Source organism: Epinephelus fuscoguttatus, linkage group LG14, assembly GCF_011397635.1.
Source record: "Epinephelus fuscoguttatus linkage group LG14, E.fuscoguttatus.final_Chr_v1".
NCBI classification, from domain to species: domain Eukaryota; kingdom Metazoa; phylum Chordata; class Actinopteri; order Perciformes; family Serranidae; genus Epinephelus; species Epinephelus fuscoguttatus.
Window position 1 is genome coordinate 29,805,516 of NC_064765.1, and position 20,316 is coordinate 29,825,831.

A 20,316-nucleotide genomic window follows, 5' to 3' on the forward strand; every position below is an offset into this window, starting at 1 on the left:
ACACAATACAAAATAGAAAAAAGAATAAGACACATATATAATATGTGAACCATATTATTAAATATACATTTAAGAGTGGTGCTGGTAAGAATAAATTAGTATACTGAAGAATATTGCACAGTTGAATAACTGCATTGAGTATTGCTGTAGTTGAATTATTGCACCAATTATATCACAGTTAAGACAGTGTTACAAACAGTTATTGTACCTTGAAGTCATTTGGCACAGTTGAAATATAATAAGTAAAATATATTATTCAATTACGTGATACCAAAGATATTATATGTTTTAATAAATAAAAAAATACAGCATGTATTCTATAAACTGTATCACATCATCAAGGTGACATATCAATAAAGTAAAAAAAAAAAAAAATCAATTCCCCAACTCCTGGTAGGTTACCTAGATTTTTCTTTCTTTTTTTTTTTTTGCAATGAAGTAATGTTGTGTTCACATGCTTCTAAGGGTTGTAATATACTTGCTGCTTGCTCAAACGTACGCGTACACAATGCGTACACAACACACAACCACGGCGCATTGTGTACGCAGCACTGTGCAGCCAAAATGCACAATACTGGCAGTCACCACTTGGGGCAGACAACAAAAATATAACCAGGAAATTGTGAAGAATCTCATGAGAAGAAGAAGGGTTTGGTCTGATCATCCGGTCGGGTCATTGTGCATTCGCACCAGTGCCTCTAGCGGTTATACAAATATTGTATCTTGCGCGCACGTCGCGGTACCTCGTGTTGAGATGTGCATTCGATGCGTCAAACGAATGCAGATCATGCGTGGCAGCCATGATGCGGTCGCGTTGTTTGCAGCAAGTATAATACGGCCCTTAGTCGTAATGTGGAAACAGCATGGAGACTAAAATGAAGATGTGTTTCACTTTACTGCTCAGAGTGTTTAACATCCAAGTGAAGATTTCTGTTGCTATCCAAGTGTGCTCAATCAGTTTTAAGCTTTATATCACAAAGTAATTTTATCCCAGACTTGTCGCTGCACCAGTATGTTCCCTAAAACCACTAAAATATTGCCTCTCCTTTGTTATCAGGGTTAATAGTAAAACTTTTCTAAATAGTCTAGGTCACTCAACGTGGACAACAACTACTGGTTACAACAAAATACTACAATGCAAATTACATGTGAGCAAAATTGAATATGCAGGATGTGAATTATCAAATTTTCTTATCATCAACCACACATTTACTTTTGTCCTCCATGTCTCTGCCTAATATGACGTCAACTTGCAATTTGTGTACCCAAATTTTCACTGACTTTCAGAGTTGTTGTTGTTCCGACGTGTTAAATTTTCCAATGAGGAACCCATTTTTCTGATTATTCTGACAGTACACGAATGCAGGTTATGCTACACACATGCGTACTAATGTTCAGCTCCTATCAGATGAGCCCTCTTTATTGGATGCACATGTACAAAAACAAAAGTCAATTTCCATGAGAAACACCCCTGGCAGCACTTTACTCTCCCTAAAACCCTGTTTATTGTGTGAGCACAACAGCTGATGGAAGAGATGATCAGATTACTTTGAGGGTTTCTGTGGCACTTTAGCTTGAGCTGACAATATCCAGCGAAATGAAATGAGCACAGCTACCTCCTTGGGGCTTTTTGAGCGTCTGCACATGTCCACGTGAAGACAGCAGAACAGTGGTGGTCAGGAGGCGATGCTGCAGGCACAGCGACAGTGAAAAACAATCCAATCATTTAGGTCTTATCTTTTATTCCTGAAACTCCGGGGACTTGTAATTGCATCCTTGTGTCCATTGGAAACATATGCCAGAACATATGTTGAAGCTGAAAACCCGAGGGTGGGGGTGTTTAGATTGACCCAGCCAGCCTCAATTTAAATGTCCTCTTCTGCTAGAGCTCAATCTATATTGGTTTAATGTTCCACACTTTTTCTTGTCTCCCCTGGGGTGAAATTGCAGAACTTGCCTACACTGTACACTGATCATGATTGCTTGTTCAGTTCTGTTGCTTTCCACAAAATAAATGCTTCATAAACTCCATCTTTTTATTTTGGGGCTCACATTTCCCCAACCACAAGTGGACAAACTTATATTTTAAACCTCACATAATGAATTGTCTTTGTGTTTAAATTGGGCTGTATGTATGGCACCACATACCATAACATTATACAAGTAATAGAAACATAGCAGACTGATCTTTCAAAACAGTAGATGAATGCCTTTATAGTTTCTTTTAAATACTCTCAAGATTTTCTCTTGTGGTAAATGTCCAAGCCCACAAGTCCATTGCCCTGTGATAAAAACAGTAGTATGTAAGCCTTATGCCACTGTAGGACTGACTCTACTGTTGTCTCTGGCTCCCTCAGGTGTACTCTGTGGACAATGAAGATCAGACAGGTGCTTCATTGGAGTTTGTGGTGCCCAGGGATTTGGCTGATGGTTTTGTTAACAACAAGAGGGAGTGCTACAAGTTCAGGTAGTTATATCTTTGTCTTTTCCATCTGCTTAGTTTAGTTCCTCAGTCAGCCAACTAATTTGCCGTACAGACCAGTTCAGACCAAAGATTTGTGACAAGACGAAACTGTTGCAGAGAAAAGTTGCAGAGGTATGTGAATTGCCCGGTCTGAGCTCGACTCAAGCTGGCTGATGGTGTCACCTGCAGCTCATCTGGTCAAATCGCCGGCAGTTGGTTTTAGAACGCAAATCAAGTCATCAGTTTCAACAGCCAATCGACTTGTAGTGGAGTCCACTGGTCAAGTCAATATGGTCAAAATGACCACAAGCGGCTTGTTCGCTTGCTGCGGCAGGTGCTTTGTCTTGCCAAGCCCTCTATTTCTGTCCTCATGGTGTGAGGTCCCGTTGACTGATTATTTAGCACTGGTTATTTATGTATTTTCATTTAATCTCTACAAATGCAGCTGAAGCCAGTATCTCACTATCACTATCCTCATTTATATATTTTAAGAAGCTAGAAATTATATTGAGCCACAAAGTAAGTCTGAAAAACTGGAAATCAGAACAGAAGTACAAAGAGTTGTTGCATAGAGATGACACACCGTCTCATCTCGTCGCATTGGTGCGAGCCAGCAGGTTTTTAGAACGTTTGAGAACAGCACATTGCAAGTAGTTGCCTATTTCAACTCATCTCATCGCATATATTTGGTTTGAACCTGGCTTTACAAAACTGGTGGGGTCTTTGAATTCCACCATAATAATTTATACCCTTTTTATATCTGCTAATGGTTATACGAAACTCTATCAGTCAGTACATTTACATGGACAGTTTAATTCCACTTTTAATCAGAATGAAAGGCCATTCCGATTAAAAGTGGTCATGTAAACGGTCATTCCGATTGAAAAACGGTCATCCCGATTGAAAATTAAATCCGATTAAAGGGGGTGGTTTATTCCGTTTGTCATTCCGAATGGAAGAATTTTGTGTGCATGTATACACTCATTCCTCTTTAAATTCATTCTGGTCTTTCTGCGCATGCTCGTTTCCTTGCCCTTCTGGCGCGATGACATATATAGCACGCATAACAATGGGCTGCATAGCAACGGGCTGAGATAGAGCAGTCGGACTTGTTGCACTCACCGGTTTCCATTCGCCACAGCATGATCTTCTATCTCCCTTCTTTGACCTTCTACCTCCCTTCTCCTCCTCAACAGATGAAGCATTAGTAGAACAAGGTTGTTGTTGTACTGCTGCTTCAAGAATATAAGCAAAACACGCCAGAAAAAGGCACTAAGAACGGCGTCGTCAAGCATCTTGTCATCCGGAGTGAGGACTATACAGTGTTTTCTTCCGGTAAACGTAAACACGTAACATCCGCCCCCGCCACCTATCCAATCAGAAACCTTGCCTCTCGTCCATGAGTAGATGTACACTCCCTTCTGCGAGGTGATGTGGTTGAATGTGATATGGTTTCATTTTCATGCAATTCTTTTGAATAACAAAACGCTGAAGCATAATATTTATGACCTATGATATGGTAGCCTGATAATCATTAAATATGCTCTGTGTGGGAGGCTCTCTCAGTAATAATAGGTGCAGTAAACCGCTGCAGCTTCCACACTCACTGCTCCTCCTGGTGGATAGACAGACCATTGCAACTGGTTTCTACAATTTAAACTTAGAGGCGTTACCAGTCGGCCCATATGCTCTACGTCATCGGTGATGACAGGGACCTGTCATGGATCAGTCAGGGCTCTACCACGAGCCAAACGGAAATTTGAAGTGGCTGCATCTGTAATTCCATTTTATTCAAGAAAAGGCAGACATCTCTACGCCTGATATCTCAAACACTTGGCAATTAATACTAGAATAATCTAAACTTATAAATAATACTACAGGTGAGAGGAAAAATATGTAATTTTGATTTTGGGATGAACTGTCCCTTAAAGCTCATTTGAAATCAAGAGCTGAATCAATCATCTTGTTCTTGCTTTTACCAGTTTTACCAAACATAACAGGTGGTCATTATTTTGATGTTCTACATTCACTTAAGTCTGTAGCTATTACACTTGCTTAGTTATGTTTAAGAGTGACTAGCGTTCAGAGTGAATAGAGATAACATACAGTGTAGAGGAAGGTGTGTTGCCCACCAGAATTTACACTATCCAGGTTACATAAGAACTTTTCCCGTGAATAATTCATTCACCAGTTCTGTCAGTGCAGAGCCAGAACATCTGTTTAACGCTGGTGGTGAAAGCTGCAGCCTTATATACCCTCTGGGCAGGGCCCATGCCACGCTTCCAAGCCCTAAATTCACAGTTAGGGAGTCAGACAGCAGTGGACACTGAGAGCCCTCGAAAACCACAGAGTCTTTTAATAGCCTGTGGAGGTTCCCTTGTGCCCTTATAGAAATAAAATTTCCACATTTAACAATCTTGCTGGGCGGATTCCTCTCACATCACTCTCATCTTTCTGTGGGATAAAACATGATGGGCTGAGACTGCTTTAGAAAACAGAATGACTAAACTCCTCCTCATCCACTGGGGAAATTAAATAGACTGCTTTTTGTGCTTATTCAGTCCTGCTGTGGGTAATTGTGTTGAGCCCTGAATGTTTGAGATAAAGCAGTGACATCCATTTTTACTGTTTGTTTTGGTGTCTTTGTTCTTCTCACTTTGATCCAGGTTCCTAAAGGTGTTTGATCAATCTGCCAGACAAGAAGAGATATTTGAAAACATAGCCAAACCAGTTGCAGACAGGTAAAATCTATCAATTTTGAAAGTTGATGTCATGCATTTAAACTCCTTGTCAACCCTTAAAATTGCAACCTTTGATTATCCCGTTCACGAATGATCACTGCTCACCTGTCCCCAGCGATGCTCATCTCTCTACGTTGTAGGTCGGGCCACACAGGCTTCAGCCATCCTTGTTGACAGGAAGTCAGTAAAGCTCAGCTTTCTTTAAGATGGAAATGGAGGGTGTCTGTGAGTTTTGGCGTGCTTTGCATACTTAAACCACTAAGTGGACTGAACTGGCAGGCAAGATGGCAAACTGTGCCATCGTGAGTGTGAGAACATTTTCAAGCCACAACACAGAGATATACTGTAGCTGCCTACTCATTTTGAGCTGTTCTTTAATTAGTCATGCATGAGGACCACATTCATTAGAGTAACCTGCTGAAAAATCGGGCCCTCAGGATCAACAACACAAGTCATTTGTCAGTGCTGTTTAATTTAATGGATGGATTCACTTGGGCCTGTTTGAAATGTACAATGTTTGATGTATTTTGAATATTGAAATGCCAAATATATCTGGCAAATTTGTTCAGCATAAGCATGTGTTGTCATTCATTGCCAATAGACTAGACCACAATTTTTAACCAATTTTTAGCCATTTTTTGATCAATAAAGCCAATAATTAATGAATAGTTGATCACTGAGTATGATGATTGAACAAAGCAGATTTCTTTTTATATTTTGGTTTGGCAACAGTGTGACCACCAGGAGTTTACTGTGAAGGTTTTAAAGGTCCGCCTGCTCTGTAAGAAACTAATATAAGGGCCTTTTATTTTATCACCTGAAACCAGGTTTTGCATATTTGTGACATTGTATACCTTTGATCCTCTTAGTTTTGGTTTCACATTGTAATTATGCAAGCACACTAAAGATTTATACCTGACATACCTATGCCCTGTCATTGTCGCCTATGCAAGCTGCAATCTCCCTATACTTGACACTGATAGGTCTGTAGACAGACTCTCCTTTCCTTTTGCATCTGCTCTATCTCATCATCTGAGAAAATGATTGAACAGTGGCAGAGTTTTTCCAACCAACATCATTTTATGTAGCACTGTTTATGGACAAACTGAAACCTACACTGTACATTCACTAGCACTTGAAATCTTTACTGCTAGTTTCTCCTCTGCTCCGATCGCCAACACCTGTTTGCTCTGACCATCACTAAACCACACACTACACACTGAGGTACTACACTACCCTTATCACTTCACGATAGCTGGCCAAAACTTCTGTATTGGTCTGAAAGTCTGCTTTATCCAAAAACCAGGAATGAACCAAACTATGCTTCAGTTTGATCTGAACTGAGGCAACTTCTTTTTGTCAAACCAAGCTTTGGCTGTTTGGTTCAGACTGTGGTCTGGGGGAGGTTTCACACCTGTAATTTTGGTTCTGATCAAACTGAAAAGTCCAAAAGTCCAACCAAATGAGGTAGGTGTGAAAAATGCCCTGATGTAAGAAAAACAACTCCACTGGTGGAAGTTGAACCTAAAGGTTTATAGTTGGATATTAGCAAATATTTCAAAGTCATGCATCTCTACCAGACTTTTTGAGATAAATCTCATCTGGTTTTAATTTTGTTTTAATTCGTAGTAACTATAGATCCAACATGTTCATAATATAAGCACAACACCACTCGTTTTTCATTTACATTTGTTTTCAATCTTCTAGGTAGCACAACTGCGAATTTTGTTTTGGTTCTTTACCTCTAAGATACCTCTACACACACATTTTCCCTCCATTCCAACAAAGGGGAACTCTTACAGTGTCTGTGAGAGCTTTAGCCTTGCCTTGACTTCATGTTAAATTAGACTGACTTCCAAAAGAGACAGCGGCCAAGAGGAGAGGGAATTCACTTGGAATTTCCTGTGATCAAATGTTGGTTGTGTTGTTGTTATGTGAGCGAGGTTCTTCCTCCCCTTCTCCAAACTCTGTCCTCCTGCCTCGATTTAGCCCTACCACCCCAGGATTCTGAGTCACAATAGGGGCTATTTGTGGAATCCAGCAAGTGCTTTGCATTATCTTTGCTATTAGAAGACATATAAACAACAGGGTGAGACATCTGGATTGTCTGACTAAGGACTTGTGATGTTTTTGACCTGACTCACACAGGTTCACCGACTTGGGTATTAGGTTGCCTTCCCCAGCCAACCTTTTAACAGTTCCCCCTTTGTTGTGGCAGATGGCAAACATCAGATTAAAAAGTTTCAGTCACAACCAAGTCTTACCATATCATTTTGTGCCTTTTAGTCTTTGGTTTAACTATAACGTCTGCAGCCTAGGGGACACTAGTCATCCTGTCTGGCCATGACCATTCTGTCTCCCCAATCAGACATTTCTAAGTCCACTGTCAGTTCCTTGCCACCTCTGCAGGATGCCTGTTAACACACTGAATGTTCTGAATTCCACAAAGTTTGAGCCCTTCAAATCCAGTCTCACCACACTGAGTAAAAGACATAGGGGTATGCAGGAAATAATTCTGCCTGTTCAACCCCCATTTCCTACTGAAATATGTTGCCTTTAGACACAATCACAGGAATAGGCTGAGACTTAGGCCTCATATCCTTGCTACAAAAAATATTACACGATACTGAAAGGCACTTTATCTGGGACCAATGTAGACTAAGCTCTGGGTGCTGATAACTATTAAGCTTATGTTGATGTTGACGTGGTCCCAGTTTCAGAAGCACGTCTGGTCACAGTAATCACAAACAGAATCAAATTTGGACTGACAGACTGTTTTTCCTAAAGCCCCTGTAGTCAGGAAACATTTATTCAGGTTTAGTCGGGAGTCACTTTGAATCGCAGCAGTTTCGCTGTCACCGCACTTAAACTCAGTGTCATGCACGCAGGCGCCTATCCTCTCAGCTAGCAATAACTGTCAGGTTGATGTTTTGGTTGGTACTCTGTCATACTTGGCGCACATCACGTTTAGCCAAAAGCTCTAACTCGTTTACTTGCACACTAGTCTCTGTCTCTACTGTGGTGTAACCGAAACCAGTCATTTCAACCCCAACACAGTAGTTTAAAAACAAACCAGCATTAATAGCTCCAGGAGAGGAAGAGCCAACGTAATGATGTTGGGCTGGCAAGGAAAACCCTCTATCTGCGCTGTAATCCCATTTCACAAGGCTGTGAAACCTGTAGCCCGAGTTCAAAGAGGAACAGGGGTCTGTTCAATTTTATACTTAAACCTTTTACATCAAAAGATTGGACCTACTGTACTGCTGCCTAGAAAAAGAACAGAAAGAGCAAGGATCTTCTGGATGATGACTTGCCAATCTCCAGGAAAGCTGAGGTGTAAACAGGAACAAGCATTGGGAAACGCCCAAGCCTCAGCGGCGTGGCTGAGGCCGCATCATTAGCACTGACATTAAACTAAACACAGAGCCTGTGTCTTTTCTCTCCTCTGCCAATCGCTGCCATGACTCACGCCAGATGAAATGGACGCCCAATGGCCATCCAGCAGACTAACCAACCACCATTCTCATGAGTGGACGCAGTGTTTTATATAAACTGACATGCAGTTTTTTCCCTTACCCTTCTCAGGCAGGGCGTGGAATTATATAGCACACAAGAAGGGAAACCCACACACTGCTCTAATACTGGGTTGGCAATTCCATTAGAATAAGTGAGAGGCTTAACTTTGTTTATAATTCATCTTGATAAATATAGTGTCACAGTATCCCCTTTTCTTGCAATTGGCAAGTCAGAGAGCATATAGTTTATCCTTACCTTTGATTCAAGCTCATGTGTCAGAGGTCCCTCTGTCATTTTATTATTTCTTGCTGGTTTATTTCCAAGGCTACAGAACAGACATTTTTGCCAATTTATTCTACCTCATGAATAGCACCTCTTTGGATGTTCATTTCATTCAAATAGAACCAGATACTGTTGGTTTCCATGGCCCTGTGCACGTGCAGAAGGGCAGTTTGATGCCAAACCAAAATTTACCAGGCCCTGCCTAGTTGAATGGGTTTTGGGCCTTTTCCTTCACTCATAACTGCGAGACATTCCTCCCTCACCGGCAGATGTCTGTCGCCATAGCAGTTCTCCAGTCACTGCCATCTTTTCCTGTGGATTTAAAGTGTCAGATTCAATTCAGTCAGACTTTTGGTGTCTGTTTAGGGATATACTTGACAGTCCCTTGCACCCTTTCAAATTTAAAATAGTGGTGAAGGAGGCACACTGCTAATTATTTACTGACAAACAGATGAATTCTGATTTTTGTAGGTCATAGCACGTTCACATCAGAGAAACTGTATTTTTAAGGACAAAATAGCTTTGCTTTCCACTGTTAACGCTCAGTTAAGGTCTGCTTTGTTGTTTGGCTGCATATAATTAGCCCTCTAGATTACAGCAGTAAGCAAACACTGTTTAATTGCTATCATTTGTTCTTATGTTCACATAAACTTACAGTAGCATAGTTGTCCATAACCCTAGTGCCCTTACAAGAGTATCTACTCTACTGTAAAATGTGCTTGTCCTGCCACTTAAAGTCAGTTTGCCAGTGTGAACACATTGGATGTGAAAGGAGCGCCTTGGTATCTGAATAAGCACAATATCACCAGTTCAGTTCCAGACAAAAAAACCTTTGTTGCATTTCACACCCCTCCTGCACCCCCCGTTTCCTGTCCGCTTCTTCTCTATCGTCTATCCAATAAAGGCCCAAAAAGTAATCTTTAAAAAGATGGATGTGGAGGAAATGAAATTTTGTATTAAATCTTCTTATCTACTTGATGTACAAAATGGAAAATAAGTACCACATGCTGTCTATTGTTGGTGTCCTTGGTATTACCATAGACTTTTTGTTTGTGATTTTTAAATTGTCAGCTGGGTAGCTATGTTCATGTATTTATCCTGGGGCTGGGTGATTTGGAGAATTTCAAATATCGCAATATATTTGACAAAATAGCTTGATATAGATATTATGCTGACATTGTAGGGTTGACTATTGGTGCTTTCATGAGATATTTAGAAAATGAAATTTTTGTCATCAGTAACGTGGCAAAATGACATCACTATAATGTAATGCAGCCTTTAAAACCAGGAAAAGACTAAGACAATGTCTGGTCTCATGTCATATGATATTGATGTAATATCAATATAATGCCCTAATTTGTCCATTCTAATAATTTGTTTCGTCATAACGTTTGTTGCATTCGTGGAAGTGCAACTTAAGTTAGTGTCCACAAAAGGAGCACAGTAATAGTCATTTGAAAAAAACCTGCAACTCATCACAAAACAACTGCTGGAATAAGCTTGACACCCATTACATATTTATAGTATGAGGCTCCTAATTGATAAGATTACATTAGATACTGTGCTGTTACTAAAGGTCAAGCACTGATCTCAGGTGTGTGCTTCTACCTTGAAAGCTTTTGTGAATAATGACCTTTGTATTTGTTGTGTGGGTGTGTGCGCAGTGTGTTGGCTGGCTATAATGGCACCATATTTGCCTATGGCCAGACAGGCAGCGGAAAGACCTTCACCATTACAGGAGGGGCCGAGCGCTACAGTGATCGTGGCATCATTCCCCGCACGCTTTCCTACCTGTACGAACGCTTCTCCCAGGTCAGCACAGCAGGGTTTGCCATGTACCCTTAGGTATCAGTTTCACTGGTACATGAAGGCCACACACACTGAAAATGTAAAATAGTATCCTACAGCCTCTCTCTACCATCATTAATTTCCCTGTACTGCAAAGCATCTAAATTTAATTGTTTGCTTTTGCCAAATGGCAGAAAGACTAAGATTTCCATCTTTATGCATCCAGTTTAATTTTACATACTATATGTTATGCTCCACAGGACAGCAGTATGGTTTACACCACACACATCTCCTACTTGGAGATATACAACGAGATGGGATATGACCTTCTGGACTCCCGCCATGAAGCATCTCGACTAGAGGATCTACCGTCAGTGTTTTTTTGGTTTTTTTTTTAAGTTGTGCTACACTGATGCTATAGACATTTGAAAATGAAAAATTACAATCATATAGTGTATATTTAGCTTTGAGAACATGCACTTCTAGGGAATAGATAAAAAAAATTTTAAAGCTGAAAAGACCAATCATCTCCTGGTTCCATTATTCTCTTAAACACTTGTGGGTTTAGTCAAGCCTTATTCCTGAACAGCCATTTGTCTGCCTGGCCTGGAGTTGGTGTGTGGTGAAATATGGACACTCAAGTATTTACCACCTCACTGCGAACTGCCAACTGACATAATGAGACTGCAGGACAGCAATGGATGTGATGTGGTCAACCTGGCTGTAGACTCTGCCACTGGAGTTGAGAGCAAGAGGGTCATGTAGACAAACTGTTTTTCAGAGCTAGTCACTGCTGCAGCTGGTCTGGGAGGAATTCTTTTTTGTGTCCATCTGCATCTGTCTTCTCACTCTCTCTGTCTGTTGCTTCCCTCTCTGCCCTGCTCTATCTTTGAAAGACTGTTCACCCTGTTCAATCCTGTTTCATTTTTTCTTTGTCTATATCCATCTTTCTTTGTAATTATAAATTCCATCTGTCTGAAAGTTTGTCTGTGTGTGATCTTATTTTTCTTTTTTTACCTTTTTTGTCCTACTCAATACTTACTCATCCCAAACTAGACTCTGGACTTCCTGGCGCAACATCATCTTGGTACATCATTTTGGTGTTTGTCTTGTATTTTCTTGTACTAGTTCCATTTAAGTTTCTTCCCTCCTTTCACAGAGGATCCAGCTCAAGGTTTAGATACCCACAAATCACAGTCTTCTGGAAATAGACAGTGCCCGTTGTTAACCATGCTGTGGCCACACTTGCTGATTCAAGAAGAAGCTGTGGCACTAACAAATTTCTCTCTTTAACTGTTGGCCCTTCTTTTCTTTCTGACATTCTTGTACTTATTTTTTTCCTCGTTTTATTTCTTCTTATCTTCATCTCTGCATTATTTTCATCATGTTTTCAACAGTCCACCCTCTAAATGCTTGAAGTCCTTCTCCACTCAAATATGTATTTTTCTTATGTTTATGTCCCCTAAAATGTCTGACCTTAACTGACTTGTGTCTGTGCTAAGTTTGTCACTAAAGAGGTGTTTTACATTCCTGTACTGAGGAGCCACTTTCCTAAAATCTGAGATTCACACATACATTTTCTACAACCATTAATGCTGCGTCAGCAAGCGAACAAACAGCAAAAATAAACTCGAATTACGGCCTCGCGCTTGTATGCCTCTTTGAACCCGTGAAGTTGCAGTTACAGTCTATATCCATGTCAGTGAAAACATGGATGCGTCATGCACATCTTCCCCCTGGCAGCACAGAAGATCTATACAGTCAGCAGTTTCAAAGTGGGCACCCACGACTAGTGTCACCAATTCAGTATGTGACCAAGTGTCTCCACTTCTGTTTCTGAGTTATGATGAGTAATGGTCGGAAAAGTGTTTTCGCAAAAAAAAATTGATGTCACAGTGAAACTGGCCTTTGACCTTTCAGATATAATGTGTCACCACTTCATCAATTTATCCTATTAGACATTTGTGTGAAATTTTGTCTTTATTAGTATTCCATTGAATTCCAGTTATGGTCCAAAACCTGTTTTGTTAGGGTACAGTGATCTTGACCTTTGACCTTTAGCCATAAAATATAATATAGCCATAATCTTATAAGTACTAATACTAGTTCTAATTAGTATTAATTAGTACTTTCCTGAATTCAAGTGGATGTTTGTGCCAAATTTGAGAAAATTCCCTCAAGGCCTTCTTGAGATATTGTCTTCATGAAATAAGACAGAAGCAAGGTCACAGTGACCTCAACCTTTGACCACCAAATTCTAATAAGTTTGTGCCAAGTTTGAAGAAATTTCTTGAAGGTGTTCTTGAGATATCGCCTTGACAAGAATGAGACGGATGCAAGGTCACGATGGCGTTGACCTTTGATATTTGTCTACCAAAACCTAATCGATCATTCTTGAGTCCAAGTGGATTTTTGTGCCAAATTTTAAAAAAATTCTCTTTCAAGTCATTCTTGAGATATTGCATTCACAAGAATAAGATGGATGGGCAGATGGACAGACAACTTGGAAACATAATGCCTCAAGCCACAGCTATCGCCAGCGGAGAAGAATTAAGATCCTAACCACACTTACCATTCTGATACGTCTGCTGTTGGTGCACAACAGACTCCTCTTCTGAGCCTGGGTCTGACTGAGGCACAAATGTGTATGGCTTAATCTCTCAGATGTATCCTGTAACGCAGATGCTAGCCATCTTGATGCGCACTGCTCTTTCACCAGTTAACCTAGCACGAGCAGCACTGGAGAAAGTGAAACTTACTGCAAGCAGATTTCTCAGTAAGAGAGAAAGATAAGATCTGCTTCAAGGTCTTTTATTTTTTTTAACTGTTATGTGGGAAAACCATGTTAAACAAAATATAGGTATTAATATATTTTTTAGGGACTTTAAAAGTCTCTAAATTGTCAACAACTATATCATATTTTTATATTTGTGTAAAATACAATGATCAAATCCTTTTGATTTTGAGTTGGTGAGGCTGTTAAGGAAAACAACCCCGCCAGGGTACAGGCCTTTAATCACAGTAAGATGAATACTGTTTTATCAAACTACTTCAATTACCTACACATGTTAACATAATTATCCGCATGTGTTCTCCAGTCAGTCACCCCTCTTTGACATCTCAATCCAGTAGCTATACTGTCACAACCCTGGCGGAGTGATGGAAATGATACGTTAAGATCACTAGAGTCATTTCAGCCCCATCTGTCTAAGCACACTTTGTTTGAAAGTGCTTGATGTGGGCAAGAACCAATCACCTGTTTGTTTTTAAAAGCAAGCCCTGTCTGTTATCAAGTTATGAACCCCCGGTTAGATAAAGCACGTGTCAGACTGGGTCGTAGCCCGCACTGACTTGCAGATGTGGTTTGTTTGGATTTTGATCTGAGTGAGGCCAAGGCGATGGGTGGGAAATGGATGACATAACTGACATAATTAGTTTTTCATAATTGCTTCAGTGTTGGATTATTTGGGTTTCAAATGGTTTTGTCCCGCTTTGTCATTTTTTATTCACTATTTCAAGTTATTTATTATGCTGGAATTTTCTTTAATGGCGTTTTTTTTCTTTTACAGAAGAGTAATGATCATGGAAGATCCAGACCAGAACATCCATCTCAGGAACCTGTCCATGCAACAATCAGCAAACGAGGAGGAGGCTCTGAATCTGCTCTTCCTGGGTGACACCAATCGTATGATTGCAGAGGTAAGAAAGAGGGACACGCATGCTTCACCGCAAAGAGAAATGTACGATATGACTTCATCTTTGTAATTTACACACCATACCTGCAGTGTTCTTTGTAAGAATTGTAGTCAGTAAGCAAAAATACATGACCACTCCCTGGATAAGTGGCATAAATGGTATTTTTTGTTCACAAATGCAATATGCACTCTACCTTAAGACCCTTCTAAAATATTATTTTGGTCTCCTGTGGTCCCTTTTACTATGTTTTTTTCCCAGTAAAACTAAGCATTCTCTCTGTAATTTCTGTTTATGTTGTGGTGGTTCTTTTTTACACTCAGACACCCAGACTCCCTACGCGGTGGGTCAGCTTTTGCTTTGCAACCTGAGGTTTAGAGTAAAGGGCTGATCTCACCTTGTTTACTCTTGTTGCTAGTTTGTGAGTAAATAACTGACAGTAAAAGTGAACTTGATAATCAGGTTTCAGTCAGAGACTTGCTTTTCATTTTTGCAGAGAATTTCAAAATCAGTTTTTGATGTGGCCAGGTGTCGTTCATGAAACAAAACCGATCCAAAGGAAATAGTTATGGGATCCAAGATGGAATTTCTCCGAAACTCGGAAATGGGTTTAGTAGCTAGTACAGTCACATAACTTTTGTATGAGAAAATGTGTCTACAATACACATATTCCAGTGAACATACACTCTTAGAAATAAGGGTTCCAAATAGAGTTGGGCGATCTTGTCCATATCCTATCGTCCTCAAAGCGGACGTCCGCAAGCCCTGTGCGCGCAAAGCTCAGATTTTACAACCGCGCGGCCTCCGCTCCGCGCATCAGTGACTGCTCGGCATGTATTTTTCACATCGCGGGGATTTTTCATGGACATTTTTACAGGAAACTACAATGCGGAAGTGCACTCAACTATGAACGCCTGAATGACTGCGGACATTCCCCGCAGAGTCCGCTCCGCTTATTGTACGCCCGAGTATGCTTGTGTCGAGCGGGCGGAGGCGTTGATCCCTCCACCACCCTCCGCTCTCTCACTAAGCAGCCTCCCTCTGTCTCCTCTCACTCAGCCTCGTTTAGCCTCGATCTCGTCAGCATGCTCCACACACACGCTGTCTCCCCCCCACACCTCGTGATTGCATCGTCATTTAAAAAAGACATCGTGAAACAACCCTTCTATCGCTGATGGGCGATCGGATCGCCCATTGGCACAACCCTAGTTCCAAAAGGGTTCTTCCTGAGAGGCTGAGGTTCCTCCCAGAACCATTTGCTTCTGAAGACTCTATGTTTATTGGTTAACAGGCGGAGATACTGTCCACTCTGCCATAATTCATCCTGGTAGCATTGAGTTTCACTTCACCACTGAAATAGTAAAGGCTCGAGTGGTAGTTGTTTCTCCACCTCCTAAAAACATAATTGTGAACCATGAGTGTTGTGGTTTGACCTGGGCCAAATCCACCCCTGTCCTTTAGGAGCCTAATGAATCCCAAGGCTGCTGGATTTGATTTTCTTGGCCCCAGGTTGAACTGTTAAACTAAAACCGTGATTAGTGGAACAAAAAAAAGGATTCTTGGTAGAAACCCTTTGGTGGTTCCTAGATTTACTCTTGTAATATCAAAAAGGTTTCATGGTAGAACCTCCTCAGTAAGTTCTAGGTGAAATCCTTTTGATATAGAGAGGGTTTTTGCTGAGGGCAATGGTAACTGTCTCAGAAAGTATTGTGGTTTCGCAGTGGTATTACAGAATGTATATTATTATCAGTCAGAATGACGCTAAAAGGATTGAAAACATAAGGGTTATTTTTGGTTGAACAAATGTTTTATTGCTATGATTGAAACTTGAAACAATTTTGTTAATGGAAGTATGTGTAAAAAGTCTCCCCTTTGAAAGTAACTAAAATAAAGGAGAGATTCTCCATCCATTTGCATTTTTTCCCAATATCGTAGATACGCAAATGTACACAGTATGATAACTGTCAACTTTTATATCACAGTATACCTTGAAACCGGTATATTGCTGCAACCCTGTTCTCAGTAGACCCCCCTGGAAGGGTTCTCAGAAGCTGTGAAGGTTCTGGAAAGAAGGGTTCTGGGTGGAGCCATTATACCACAAAAGGATCCTTTGTGGAACCTCTCACAGGGGGTTGAACCTTTTACAGATGGGTCTAGGTATAACTCTTTATGTTGGGTTATAGGCAGAACCCTCCTACGGTGTTCCAGGTGAGAACTACCGGGAACTAAAAAGGGTTCTTCTTTCAGGACAGAACCCTATATGGTTCTAGTTGGCGCATTTATATCTAAGAGTGAAGCCTATTGCCAAAACAATATTGCATTTGTTTTTATCTATCTTGAGAACACACTCCCAGTGTCCACTGCTGTAAAACCTGGGGGTATATTTCCGTGGAAACACATTCTTGGATGTTACATTAGTGTGCTGATGAGGCAATCGAGATGTTTCACAGTTCAGAGGGGAGACCACATTACAGTCCACCCACACAAAGACTTTTGTGAACTCACCCTCTATGGGACTTCCCCATAAGAAAGTTTCTCTTGAACCCCGAGCAAACAAAGAACCATCAACATAGTCAATTTGTCACTGCCAGAATAATCCCAGAGGTCCTTGCTCCACATAGACTTCAAATAAAGTTAACACTAACGCTTTCTTTCTTCTCTTGCTTGGAGCCATGTGGATAAAAGATGACACATCCATTCAAGCCACACTCAGCAGACCATGAGCTCACTCACTTTGAGACTTGGCAATCCCCTCTACTCTTTCATTAGACAGGAAATAAAATACACCTTCTCAACTCCTCACCCTTTTTTCAACCTCACCGGGAAACATTTCCTCTCATCTGGTTTTTTAATTTTTTCTTTGTCCCTGTTTCCCTTCCCTTCACATGTGGGGATGCAGGGCCTGGATCTTTTCTCCCCTTTCTACATCCTCCTGAACTTGTGGGGGTGAGTAGGGTGCGTAGCAGGTGGTCCAAATGAAACTTCACTTTTAATCTTTTGAATCAGCAATCTCTAAGTGTTTCAGGGCTTGCAGCACCAGATCACCACGTTATGCTGACCCACTGCGCCACTGCGTGTGGTCAGCATGTGGTGCATGTAAGATCAACATGTGGTCAATTGAGAACGCAGGAGAATAAAGGACTCCAATGAGATTGCATTGTCCTGCTGTGTTTTCTCACAACTAAGACATTTTAATGCCCCTGTGTGGACACTATTTCCTCTGTGGACGTGAACGCACAGTCTGTAACCATTTAAATATTCATCTGTACTTGATGTGCTCCTGTTCATACTCTTTAACTCTAAGAGTTGTTCAAGGACTTCTACAGAAACGTTTATATAACATCTGGTGATATCCAAATGAGGTTGTTATCTTGCACAATGCACGCACGTTGAAGGCTACACCAACAGTCTCTTGATTAATGCCACTGTAAGGACACAGTAACACTCAGAGATAAGAGCCAACAGTCACGTCTTATCTATTGACAGCTGCTACTGTATTCGATTACTTTAAACTGTCATCCATGAGTGCTGCTATGGATTTTTACTGTAGTATTTGCATTCGCAGTCACATATATGATACACTTAACTGAAATTCATGCAGCCCATGACAGCAGCCCTCCAGTAAATCCCACCATCATAAAAGTTAAAATGTTCAGTTTTTGTTGAAACTCTTTTAGAGAGGTGTTGATTCAACTCTATAGTAATTTTAAAGGATGTAGTTTGTGGTGCTGTTGAAGTGTATTTCATTATACAGAGAGGTGTTTCTTGTTTATCAACCCACCCACACCGATATAAATGTAGTTGATGCAATAATAGAACCACCCGTCTGTATAATTCAGTAAAGTTCAACATCACCAAAAGCTGAAACTTTAATTCATGAACTGCTTCAGACATCAAAAATATAATCCAGTGTTTTTACTGTCCAAATTGCGAGTGGGCTCACACTAGAGTAAAACCACGCTGACGCGGCACAGTAGCAAAAGTCGAACTTGGTGTGACCTTGACCTTGTTGCTTCAAGGCCACAGTGTTAAAGGAATACTTCACCTACAAAATGACTCTTTTGTATATCAGTTGCTCACCTATTACCTTAAATTCATGAAGAAAGCTTTTTTTCCTGCTTGCCTCCACAGTGAATGAAGAATCCACAAAAAGGTGAACACTCTTCATAAATTAAACGGGAATGCATTTGACAGCAGCAAACCTATATCCAAACATTTGATTACAAACTCTCACACAACTTGTGCATTATAATCCAAGTCTCATTTATTCAGTCTTATGCTCATTACTTGCCAAGCACATGCATCTTCTTAAAAGCATCAAGATTTAAAGCATGTCAGTACAAACAGTTTTATGGAACGGTAGTGTGCTTGGACACGCACATGCATTTGAACTCTGGTCAATTGGAGCTCATATGTTCAAGTGCTCGGGCACACTCAGGGCATACTACTCAAAGGAGGAAGTGTTATATATTGTAACTTGTATTGTAAAATGCACGTGTTTAAGATGTACTGAGCATACAACTGGATCAATGAGACTTAGATTATACTGCACAAGTTGTGTGAGAGTTTGTAAAAGGACATTGTGAAATAGAAAACTTTGATTTTTGTCACATAACTCCATGGTGAACAAAGAATCCAGAAAAGGCGAACATTCCTCATGAATTGAAGTCATTGGGATCCATGTTTAACCACAGCAAAACTATATCAAAGGGTGCATCTGTTTGGCAAATACTGAGCACAAGACTGGATAAATGAGACTTGTTGTGTGAGACTTTATAAAAGGATGTTTTGGTATAGATTTGCTGTTGTAAAACATGTGACTATAATTCATCTGGAATGTTTGCCTATTTTGAATCAGTCATTCTCCATGGAGGCCTTCGAGGAAAAGAAAGTTTTCTTTATGAGTTTAAGGTAATTGACAAATTGATGTGGAGTACATATTTCCACCAGCAGCAGGAGGCAGACTTCCTTGCATGCCATGCTGACAAGTTCTTGATGTGCGCTTGCCATGACTTGACAATGGCTGCATCCACAACTGGATCCTGTAATGATATCACAGACTCCGCAGGCATCTGCCGCAGAACTTCTTCTGCAGATCTTTCGCCACATCCTTGCTCACTGTCTTGGTGAACTTTATGGCCTGGCAGAAGTCGTCAGTGATAGTGAGTCCCTCCATTGTCTGGTTGAGGGTGACACTTAGTCATCACTCTCATCATCAGCAGGGAAGCAGACAACCTAAGGTGGTTTAAGACATGCAGTGTAGATGTGTTTAATAGCTTTAACATTAATCTGCTCAAGTGTGTTCTTTTTTTCAAATATTTTAACTATATCTGGCCTAATGCCTAATGTCTTGTGTTCTCAGCTTTTTTGCTGCGAGCTGAAATTGAATTGCACCAACACATTATCTTTAGATGCATTAAGAGGAAACTCTGAGAGTGGAAAGTGATTGGAATAGTCAAGTACCGACAAGGAGAGTCCAAAAACACCTGCTGGCTGTGGAGAATTTAACAAAACTTAGAGTACAGGCCAGTTATCAAGGACTGGCCAGCATGTGTTTGGTGTTGGTTGCTATGGAAAATAGCTGCCAGTGGTGAGACTGTAAAACTAATTCTTTAACATGGGACACTCTATCCTCACCCTTGACCCTCTGCTCAATCCTATTAGGTATGTGATCCCTTTTCAACATCTCAGGGCTGTTTCATATTACTTATAGGGATACCCTGAGGAGCAAACATGGTCGTGTGCGGAGTGAAGAGAATTTGGACTGAGGAAAGACATGATAGCGGTGGGTTAAGATAGTGAAAGATCTGTGGCGAGCTGTCATGACCCTAA

General features: G+C 40.7%; 1 protein-coding gene across 2 annotated transcripts in view; it reads left to right on the forward strand.

Annotated features, from left to right (window-relative positions):
• Positions 1–20,316, forward strand: part of kif6 (kinesin family member 6) — a 91,340-nt gene that overhangs the window by 998 nt on the left and 70,026 nt on the right. For both annotated transcript variants that reach the window (XM_049597156.1, XM_049597155.1), the window contains exons 2-6: positions 2,358–2,467; positions 5,131–5,205; positions 10,668–10,815; positions 11,052–11,161; positions 14,361–14,490. In XM_049597156.1, coding sequence (XP_049453113.1) covers positions 2,358–2,467; positions 5,131–5,205; positions 10,668–10,815; positions 11,052–11,161; positions 14,361–14,490 — 573 coding nt within the window. The remainder of the gene's footprint in view (positions 1–2,357; positions 2,468–5,130; positions 5,206–10,667; positions 10,816–11,051; positions 11,162–14,360; positions 14,491–20,316) is intronic.